General features: G+C 38.5%; 1 protein-coding gene across 3 annotated transcripts in view; it reads left to right on the top strand.

Moving 5' to 3' along the window:
* LOC130437387 (kelch-like protein 29) overlaps nucleotides 1–9,016 on the top strand; it is a 40,349-nt gene extending 31,333 nt beyond the window's left edge. For 2 of the 3 annotated variants that reach the window (XM_056768759.1, XM_056768760.1), the window contains exons 11-13: nucleotides 3,434–3,627; nucleotides 5,918–6,062; nucleotides 7,026–9,015. In XM_056768759.1, the coding sequence (XP_056624737.1) occupies nucleotides 3,434–3,627; nucleotides 5,918–6,062; nucleotides 7,026–7,209 (523 nt within the window). In that variant the 3' untranslated portion in view covers nucleotides 7,210–9,015. Of the gene's footprint in view, nucleotides 1–3,433; nucleotides 3,628–5,917; nucleotides 6,063–7,025 lie in introns of all 3 variants that reach the window. The other variant, XM_056768758.1, reaches the window with a different exon arrangement.
* The last annotated feature ends 2,587 nt before the right edge of the window (nucleotides 9,017–11,603 follow it).

Below are 11,603 nucleotides of genomic sequence, written 5' to 3' on the forward strand. Positions count from 1 at the left end.
TGTATGCGTGTCTGCGTGCATGTGTCTGTTTGCGTGCGTGCATCTGCATATGTCTGCGACCTGTGCATGTGTTTGAGTCTGCGTGCTTGTGTGTTTGTCATCGTGCATGTGTCTGCATATCGGTGTCTGCGTGCGTGTGTATGCGAGTGTCTGTCTGCCTGCGTCTGCGTGCGTGTGTCTGGCTTCATGCGTCTTTGTGCGTGCATCTGGGTACGTGTGTCTGCGTTCTATGTCTGCTTGCGTCTGCGTGTTTGGGTTGGGATTAATTTTTTTAATCTCTATTCTGGAGTCATTAGTAATGTGTGTCATTCTAGTCACACCTGCAGATACAGTCCTGTATTAATGTATTAGAATTAGCGCTGTCAATAGATTACCATTTTTAATCATACGCACACGTATAGTGAAATTAAACATACACTATTTATTTGGTTCATTTTAGTGTTATCAATCGATTAAAAAAAATTAACTAACTAATCATACACAGCTTTTATGTTTTTAAATATACTTTTACATTCTAATAATTTCACATTTTATCTCCAAAAGTATTTTTTTACTATGGTAAAAGAACAGAACACTTCCTGCAGTTGAATTTGAATGTGTGTGACATATTTAACTATTGCTGCATGAAGAATTTAATTGAAACGATCAGTTCAGTGTTGTGTTGTGTGAGACGGATGTATGTGTTGTGAAATCATTAGACACTAACACAGATTAAATACAAAACTTTAGATCATGAACACAGAGAAAGATATTTGGAAGAATGCGTATAACCCAAGAGATTCCCCCTCCCTCATTGACTCCAATAGTAGGAAAAAATGCTTTACAATTTTTTGGTTTGTTTATTTTCTGTTGAACACTGAAGAAGATATTTTGAAGAATGTGGGACATTAACAGTTCTGGGGCACTTTTGACTAACATTGTATTTTTTCCTACTATGGGAGTCAATGGGGGGGGGGGACTCTTTGGTTATACACATTGTTCATCAGTACAAAAAAACGTTTATACAAATTTGGAACAACTCGAAGGAAAGTAGATGATGACAGAATTTTCTTTTAGGATAAAGGATACCTTGAAATGAATTGAAATGTTTGGGGTTTGTTCATATTCCTTCAGAGCACTGACAGTTCAAGTGCAGTACCCTACAGTAGTGAACACTATCAGGGATGTACAGTAAGCGCTCCGTAATATTATTCTGTTTTTACAGTCAGATTCAGTAAGAGGATTGTGGGTGTTGTGTGGACCCTTGACATGAAGGGATCTCATCAGACAGCACTAGTGCTGATTTATTTTAAGAAGAACATTGAGCAGTTTTTCAAACTCTCCAGAGACTGTGAGAACACACGGAACTATGAGGAGAGAATCTGTCTGTAGGGGTTATAGGCCGTTAACTTCCGGTCTGCGTTTGGCTAGTTTCTAGTTATATTACTATTTCATTTCATATATGTAAATATTCATTTGTATTATTATTTATTGTATAATAATTGTATTAAATATTTGTTGTTGTTTTATGTCCATTTTATTAAATAAATAATATGTTGAATGTGTCCTGTAGTTTTGTCGCAGTTAAAGAAAGCGTATGATACACGGTGGAGCTTAGTATCACAGTCTAAATTCATAACATTGGAGAGACAAGTTTAGCCAAGTAACGCTTCTTCTCGGTTTCTTTTGATTGTTATTAGAAATAATGTACAGTCGCTCTGTTGTTTGTGAATGTTTACCGGAAGTTCAGCTGGTATCACAAAAGTGTGTATCCGCAGTAACGTTTGTTTATGTTGTTAAGATGAAACAGTCTTATGTGTGCGTGTGAATGTTAATCAGTGGTGTTAATGAAGTCTGTAACATTGTAACAAACGTGTGTGATGTTAAAGTCATGTAACATTAGCTGAAGATCATGTGCATGACAGGTTTGGTATGAATGTCAGATGAGATGACAGTCTCGCTGCAGTTTGCCAGCTCATCGCATGTTTTACGTGTAGTCTGACCCCATGGCGTGTGTTGTTGACTTCTTCAGCTGTTTGCGTGATCTTTGAGCGTTGAGAATGTGAGGTGGATCATTTGATCCAGAGGCCGTGTGGCATGACATCTGATTCAGGAAAATATTCACAGCCGCTTTAAAACACTGAGAGACACAGCAGAGAAACATCAGCTGTTTGTGTTCTAGAAATAACATGTTTATATACATTAAATACATGAATGTGACACGCATACGTCATAGAGCTCTGAATATAACAGTCTGATTAAATCCCACAGACAGTTATTGACCGACAGATTATAAAGCTCTCTTGTGTAACATCTACAGATGAAAGACATGTTTAAATGTATAGATACAGTAACTTGAAATAATTTATTTAATTTGTGTGTTTCTGAAGGTTTACACTTATTCAAAGTAAGCAAGAGAGAGAGAGATTTCTGAAGATGCTCTGTTTGAATGTTTCTGGATATTTTACAGTAGAACCACAACAACAAAACCTCAAACACCTCATTAGAGTGTAAATGAAAGCCACATATTCCTCATCATGTTCCTGAAAACACAAGTCATGATCACATCTCATGTTTCATACAGACATGTTTATATCTTCTGGCGCTTCACTTTCATCAGACAGAAGATGTCGAAACAAGACGAGATGTTTCATTAAACTTACGTTACTTCTGCAAGCCCACAGGAAGAGTCTCATTAAAAACAACTTCTCTGTGTGCATATGTATATATGTATGTGTGTCTTTCTGTGTGTGTGTCTTTCTGTGTTTGTGTGTGTTCATACAGTATATGTGTGTCCCTGCATATGTGGGTCTGAGTGCATATGTGTGTGCGAGTGCATTTGTGTGTGATTGTGTGCAAATGTGTGTGTCCCAGTGTGTTTGTGTCCATATGTGTGAGTGCGTGCAAATGTGTTTGTATGTGTGTGCGTGTGTGTGTGTGTGTGCGTGTGCGTGTGTGTGTGTGTGTGTGTGCGTGCATGCAAATGTGTGTATGTGTGAGCGTGCATACAATATATGTGTGTGTGTGTGTCTGTCTCTGCACATGTGTGTGTGTGCGTGTTTGGGTGAATATGTGTGTGTGTGTGTGTGTGTGTGTGCGTGCAAATGTGTTTGTATTTGTGTGCGAGCATACAGTATATTTGTGTGTGTGTGTGTCTCCCCGCATATGTGTGTGTGTGTCCAAATGTGTGTTTATGAGTGTGTATATGAGTGTTTGTGTGTGGGTGGATATGTGTGCGTGTGTGTGAATCTCCACACAACACGACATCTGAAATCTGGAATAAATTTCAATTGAATTTAAGATATCTACAGTGAAATGTAAACACATTTTCTCTTTTGTACTTTCTGTGTTGCTGCTGCTAACAAAATCATATTTCACTCTTTTTATTTTCATGTCTTTAAGATATGTTAAGAAAACGATGGTCTGATGGTTGTGTTGCGTTGTGTCTCTTTAGGTATGACACCATCACTAACCTGTGGGAGACGGTGTCTCCTCTGCCTAGAGCGGTTCATTCAGCCGCAGCTTCAGTGTGTGGAGGAAAGATTTATGTGTTTGGAGGAGTGAATGAAACCAGTCGGTCTGCTGGAGTCCTGCAGTCATATCTGCCACAAAACAACACCTGGACCTTCATTGAGTCACCCATGATCGGTACTAAAACATGCAACAGTCCTGTGTCTGAGTGTTTCTGCATGCATGCGTGCGTGCACGTGTCTGTCTGCATATGTGTGTCTGTGTGTGACTGTGTGTGTGTGTGTGTGTGTGTGTGTGTGCGCGTCTGTCTTTCTAAGTGCATGTGTCTCCCTACGTTTGTTTGCCTGCATGCATCTGCATGTGTGTCTGCCTACATGCGTCTCTGTGTCTGTGTATGTGTGTCTGTCTATATATGTGTGTATGTCTACATGCATCTGCAATCGGTGCGTCTGTCTGTCTGCCTGCCTGCTTGTGTCTGTGTGCATATCTGCATGCGTGTGTCTGCGTGTGTAGATCATAAAAATGCAGGTCGGGGGTTTATTGTATTGTGTTTTAATCTCTTTTCTGGAGTCATTAGTAATGATAGTGTTTATCTGTTCATAGTCACACCTGCAGACAGTCCTGTATTAATGCATTATAATGTAAGGTTATCAGAATATAGCATAACTTCGCTGTGCTGCTGGTGTTATCTGAGGATTATTTCGACATGCAGAAATAAATCTCCACATTAATTGGCACAATGTAGATTTTTTGACAGAAAATCATCATGTGTGAAGAACAGCTCTCACATCAGCTGAAGTATATATGTGACCTGTCAGGCAGCTCAGAGAATATCACACTACAGCAGATATATTCAGAAGAAACTGTTCTGAATGTGAAACTCTCACAGGATGTGTTGAGGGACACACGGATGTGTACTACAGAACAAACACACCTCATGTTTCATTGACCACAATCATCAATCAGATTCTGTAGTATTTTTTTCTGCTATTATTTCTAAAGTTTGTCCGTTTCTCCTCATATTCATGTGTGTAAACGCTCAGACATTCTTCTTAACATTCAGCATAAACGCAAGTGAACCATAACAGCGTTTTCATTTTTGCTTAAACTGTTCCTATAAATAACACGTGTAACAAGCTTGTAAATGAAAGTTAAATGTGTAATCGTCATTTGCATAATGTCCTGTGCTCAGCTGCTAATGGAGATGCTATTAAAGTTAATGTCATGTTGAGCTGAGACATCACAGATTTCTGTTCGTTCACTTTAACACCTCGTGATTTCTGGGACGATGAGATGGTAAGATGTATACGAGCCGTCGTGGGCCGAGGATAAACGTTCACTTGAACTCCACGTGTTAGTCTAAGACTCGCCGGAGGTCATGTGTGTCGTTCTCAGATCTGAACTCTCTCATATCATATCACGTCACTGCTCTCGGTGTTTATCCATCTGGTGTTGCTATGCACTGTGAGGCGTTTATTGATTTTCATGTCACGGCCGGAGGAATCGGTGCTTATTGTGTCTCGCGCAGCATCTGTTTGTGTAAGGAACAGCAAAGGCTCAAATTCATAAGCTAGACACCTTTCGTTGTCCACTTATTTGACTTCCACCTCAATCGATAGAACCATGAACACAGTCAACATTAATAAAAGTGGAATGAAAAGACTCTACAGGACTTTTGATTTAAAGGGACACTTCACCCAAAAAACGAGTTGTTCCAAGTCTGTATAAATGTCTTTGTTCTTATGAACACAGAGAAAGATATTTGGAAGAATGTCCGTAGCCAAATTGATTCAACAGAACAAAACAATTATGAAGTATTTTTTCCTACCATCGGAGTCAGTGGGGAAAAATTATATATAAATATATATGTGTGTGTGTCTGTGTGTGTGTTTCTGTCTGTGTTTGTGTGTGTGTGTGTCTGTATATATATCTGTTTGAATTAGTTTGGGCGTGTGCATGCATATGTGAGTGTGTGTTTCTGTGTGTGCATGTCTGTGTGTGTGTGTCTTTGTGTGTGAGTGTGTGTGTGAGTGTCTGTGTGTCTGTGTGCGTTGTTGTTTTGTGTTGTGTTCATGTCATTGGTATTGTCGTGATAAGGAGGTTGACATGTTCTCTGCTGAGGGTTTATTTATGAGTTTTCTTGCACACATCAGAGAAGTTTATTAGTACAGCGTTCATGTCCTTAGATTGTGTGAGTTGTGTTGATGGTCAACACACTGACCCCGTCTGCTAGTGTCAGATCTGTAAAGAGTGTTTTATATTCTGTATACTGTAGGAATGAGTACATTATAAGAGATACTGATTTATAACATGTTAGAGGCTTTTTACAATACACTATTTTATTCAGATACCACAGAACTTTATCTGGACATATGTCATCCTTAAATCCACAGAACATGTGATCTGTCTACTGTAATGTTGTGATGAAATGTGAACTGGACATGATTTGAGTGTGTTTGTGTTTCAGATAATAAACACGCTCCTGCTGTGACACTGAATGGATTTATATTTATACTGGGAGGAGCGTATGCGCGAGCGACCACCGTCTATGACCCAGAGAAAGAAAACATCAGAGCAGGACCCAACATGAATCATTCCAGACAGTACTGCAGGTAAAATAACACAACCTTATTTTAGTTACTAAAAATAAAACTTTGAAATCATTTCGTGGTTATTGAAATCAATCAAATATTGACCTAAAAATTATTGGAAAAACTTAACTCAAGGAAAAATCTAAATGTTGCCTCAAAAATAAACTGAACAAAGTTTAAAGCTGTAAATTATAATAACGAAGAAACATTCAAAAAATCTCAAATAAAAATGAATTAATCTTATATAGCAACATAAATAATATACCAATAAATTATAAAATGACAAAAGCTTATACCAAAATTGCTAAAACTGTAACTAAAATCAACAGAAAATATATTAATAAAGATATCAATAAAGCTAAAATGTATTGCACACATCTGCTTTTGATTACTGATGTCTGATAAAAGCAGAATGACTGTGACTTAAACCCCAGGATGAAATCTTGAATCCTGAAAATTATTCAAGTAAAATTACCCTCTGGATGATTTAATAGATTAATTTATTTAGAAACGTACTTTAGTTTCGTCATGTTTTCATAGTCTACATCAGTTGCGTGTTGTCACTCTTGCGCGCCTGCTTGCACACTGCAGTTGTTGGAAGGAAATGCGGACGGACAAAATTCGTCACAAGTTTGTGTTTTCGGACCGGTTAAAGTGTACGATTGCGTTGCTTTTACAAGAGGGAATTAGGTAACGATGTTTCATATAGATCTGTTTTCGCTGCCGTTATCATTGTAAATGATTACACTGACAAATAAAGTATACTGTTCATACGTAAACTTGAACTTTATACTGGGGGACAGCAGATTTATACTAAGGCACATGCCCCAGTGACAGGGGTCCAGCGACGTCCCTGGTCTGTGTATTTGAAGTCGTGTGCACAGCTCATGAAGGCGTTATGTCTTTGATGGATGTGTTTTTGTGATCTGATGAATAATTGTTTGAACAGAAGCTCTTCATGGATGTCTCTGTCGTGTCTTGCAGCGCCGTGGTTCTGGACGGGAAGATTTATGTGAGCGGTGGGATGGTGAGCAGCGAGGGTCCGGCTCTGGGAAGCATGGAGTCTTTTGATCCCGGTGTGAACGCGTGGACGCTGCAGCAGAATCTGCCCTGTCCTCTCTTCAGACACGGCAGTGTGGTTATAAAGAAATACATTCAGAGCGGCTGATCCTGAAGCGCACCGAACGCTCTCTCTCTCGTTTCACATGAATGTAGGAACTACACCTGCCGGAGCTCAAGCCTTAATGCTCTTTGGCTGTCAAGAAAAAGCCTTTTGTCATCTTTTGCGTCATTTTATTTTTCTGTGAAAGGACTCTGTCTGTCTGGCCTCCTTTGATTTCATCATCTCGCACTGTCTCACTTCTGTTTAATAACACGACTTGCACAAGCACAAAAACCTCAGTCGACCCTTCGCCAAGCTCCGCCCCCTCTTGGTGATCGTCCTGTAGGAATAAATTGGATGGTGCAACATTCAGTACAGTTGGCTTCATTTTAATTTGACATTTTTCTTTTAACAAAATCCAATATGTAAATGAAGCGAGCTTTATTTGGCTGGAAGATTGATTTAAGAGATGAGGAAAACATCACACATGTTCTCTCTGGTTTCAGAAGTCGACAGTTTGGGGAAGGGTCAGTAATAATTGAATGTTATATTGTTCAATCGTTATATTGCTATGGAAAGAGTTTGTATATGTGAAGATGTTTCAGTGCCAGGAGGAACAGAACAAACTCTCAGCTTTCTCCAACAGCATCTGTAAAACTTTTAATTGGCAGCCTCTCGGGCCGTTTTGAGTTTCACGCTTCTTTTTTTGCACACAGCCAAAGCACAATTCGTCTGAGTTTCAGAGAGAAACCGTTTGCCGTGTTTTCTGCATTGCCAAACGTGAAGACGGCACAACAAACTGTCTGACAAAAAGTTTATTTTAGAAACCGTACAGACTGTTTGTATAGACACATGATGAAGAATTGTATTGTACAAAATAATAATCAGAAGCTGTTGTTGTTGAAATAAATAATACGCCTTATTCACTCGATGGAATAATAATACGTATGCAAAAATACATTCATAATGAAAGCGGCATTTGTCTCTCATTGTTTGTTTGTTTATCACATCAGGGAGCAACATTTATTTTATAATAACAGAAGTTATTCCACGCAAGTTGAGTCGGGCCCCTTCACCACTAGGGGGCCCCCTTGAGTACCGAATCAAAAACACTATAATGTAAACAAGACGCGGATTCAACTTGCCTTCGGAGTGTTCTGTTACAAACTTAACAGGAATCATTTGTAAATTTCCTTTTTAATACTTAATTTATTTAATTACTGTGACATTCTCGGACATCATGCAGTGCGCAGGTGATGACATGCACATAATGTGATGATGCGTCTTACATATGGCTTCAAAACGAAGCTGTCAATAACAAAAAGCAACAAAAAGAAGCAAAGAGAACAAGATCTAGAAGCTATGTGTTTTTGTACTATTTTAAAGTCTTATTTAGTTTAGTCAACTTATGCAAGTACCTATTTACAAACAGTTGGTTTGACTGGACGTTCGATAATTTAGGGACCGTCTCCAAAGTTACATACACTTTAATATTGTAACTTCAATAGGATTTACAGGGAATGTTTGTCAAAAAATCAGCTGTACAATGTTCATGTGAGTATCCGCTATAATATATTTTGTTTGCCCATGATAGTAAGTCATCACATTTACAAAAAAATTGATATGTTTTGTTTTTGAATGCTAAGCTTTCTTGAGTAAACTATATTTATCATGTTTTGTTTTTGTTAATCATTCATTTGGTTAGTAAAAACACAGCATTTGCATGTAAAGTTTTTTTGACAGCTGTGTTAATTGATTGATTATTTTACAGTTATGTTTATCTAAATTTAACTATGACAAGGCCCCCAGATGTCTGGGATCGGCACTGCCTGGCAACCACTCGCGATCGCATTGTGTCATTGATTTTGTATTAATGCAGCATTCAGGAACTTTTAACTGGTACATGCTGACATGAGAACAAAAGAGGTGATGGTGTTATTCTGATTATATTATACGTGTGTTACGATGTTGACATGATCTTGGCTCGTAACCTCAAGCTGTCACGCTGCATGAATAAAACTGGCCGTTGGCTTTATGCCGTCTTCCCGTCCAATGTTTACTGATGTGGAACGGTTGGTTTTCTCCTCCAGCTGTCTAAATGAAATGTCCACCTCCATCTCTTGCCATGAGCGGGTGGGCTTCTCTCCTTCAGATCAAACACAAGCACCTCATCCATCAGAGACCCCTTCTGGCACTTAAATCAGCTGATCAGCGTCCTCGTGTCTCATATCAACTGGCTGGGTTCATTCACCACACACTGGCTTCTCATGGATCTTTGTTTGGAAGATGTGTTCCTGTGTTCTGAAGAGTCTGAAATTAACCCTAAAAGGGACTTTGAACAAACACTTATGTTATTTGGGTGGAAGTCTGATGATATGACCTCAAACTCAAATGTTTGACTTGATTTAATTCCTCTTTTAGACAGTTTCAATATCGTTTTTCCTACAGTTTAAACTCAACACTGTTATTTCTTTTTCGTGGTTATTTCACCAGGATAGTCACATTGAGAAGTCAATCTCTTCTTCCAGTGATTCCTGGCCAATATGGCAGCAGAAGAGTTTGGTTCCAAAACTCAGTTTAAAATATAAAATATCTTCATTGTGCATTACAATCAACCTGTAGTTGTTTTGTTTTGATTTAAGCCATAATAATAATAAAAAATACAGCTAACTAACACAATGAAACCATAATAACGTAATAAATAACGTGGTTTTTGAACAATTTTAAAAAGAGCTTTTAAACTCTTCATATACTCTTTGGGATTTTTAAAAGCAGTTTAGTCTAAGATCTAGTCGTATAATTAAAAGTGTGATAAGATAAAAGACTACAGATATAATTGTGTAATAAAAGTTATATTTCCATCGTCTTCATGTCCAGAAGAATCTAAGTGTTCTATTCTTGTGTTTTCATTATTCAATTAAATTGTATGTATATAGCGCTTTAATTGTTGCAAAGCACCTTTACATACATCATAATTATAAAAGGGGAAAATTAAAGAAAAACATGGTTTTAGCTGAATATGATCATCTTCCACTTTGATCTGCTGTTATGTTTCCGATGTAAACCATTTATGAGGTTTGCAGATGTTTAGTGTTTGCTTTTGGTTAATGTGGACTACACATCATCTTTCTGAAGAGGTGAGAAAGAACTGGGTCTTTGGGGAACATCTTTACTTCTAGACCTGTAGAGTAATATTAAACAAAATATTAGTACAGAACACAATCTCTTACATGAGAAAATGAACCGTGGTTTTACTATAGTAAAAGTGGAGTATGGATTTAGGGCAGATTGTTAAGCATGTGTATGACCACACTTTTACCAGCGTTGTAGTCTGCCACATTTCTTTCTCTGCATCTATTTGAATGACACTGGTCCTGAACTGGCTTAGTGGTTAGCACGTTCGCCTCACACCTCCAGGGTTGGGGGTTCGATTCCCGCTTCCGACTTGTGTGTGTGGAGTTTGCATGTTCTCCACGTGCCTCGGGGGTTTCCTCCGGGTACTCCGGTTTCCTCCCCTGGTCCAAAGACATGCATGGTAGGTTGATTGGCATCTCTGGAAAAAAAAAAATTGTCCGTAGGGTGTGAGTGCGTGAGTGAATGAGTGAGTGTGTGTGCCCTGCGATGGGTTGGCACTCCATCCAGGGTGTATCCTGCCTTGATGCCCGATGACTCCTGAGATAGGCGCAGGCTCCCCGTGACCCGAGGCAGTTCGGATAAGCGGTAGAAAATGGATGGATGGATGGATGGATGGTCCTGAACTCCAGCAACTGCGAAATACACCATAAATCAACCCCTAAAAACTACTAGAGATGTACCAAACTTAATACATAGATGATTTTCTACACTTACTTGTCTTTTCATTTGTGGGTTTTTAGCCCCTGCCTTCATGGAGTCTCTTAGCTGGAACTTTCCTGGCGGAGACATAGATATTTCCTCCGCAATGTCTCATAGTTAGTCCTGCAACATGCTTAATAAAAAAATAATTCAGATTAGTGACAGAAACGGTTCAAATTAAAATAAGGATAAAAAATGAGGGTCATAATAATAATTACAATACTATTTTTATGATGACCTTTTATACACTCTCTGCATGCCTGCATGTACAAAAGTCGTCTTTTATTCCTGCAGCAGATAAATCATCACTGCCTGATTATGAGGTGAATTTATTCTGTGTTGGTAGAGAGTCGTGTGTCATTAATTACATTTAAAATAATTACACAAAACCCCCATAAAAATAGCATTTTAGAAAAACAGCAGTCTTACCCAGTTTGTGGATCCAATTTATTAGTTGTTTTCCAAATTGGGAAGGTGCCTTACAGCTTATTGTTGAATTAAAATGCTTTTATACATACACACATACATGGGAAACAAAGAGTTTTCAAACAACAACATACACTACAGACGTTACAAAATGTTTAATAATGTGGACACCAACAACAACAACACAAGGGACAAAAAGC

Source organism: Triplophysa dalaica, chromosome 15, assembly GCF_015846415.1.
Source record: "Triplophysa dalaica isolate WHDGS20190420 chromosome 15, ASM1584641v1, whole genome shotgun sequence".
Taxonomy (NCBI): domain Eukaryota; kingdom Metazoa; phylum Chordata; class Actinopteri; order Cypriniformes; family Nemacheilidae; genus Triplophysa; species Triplophysa dalaica.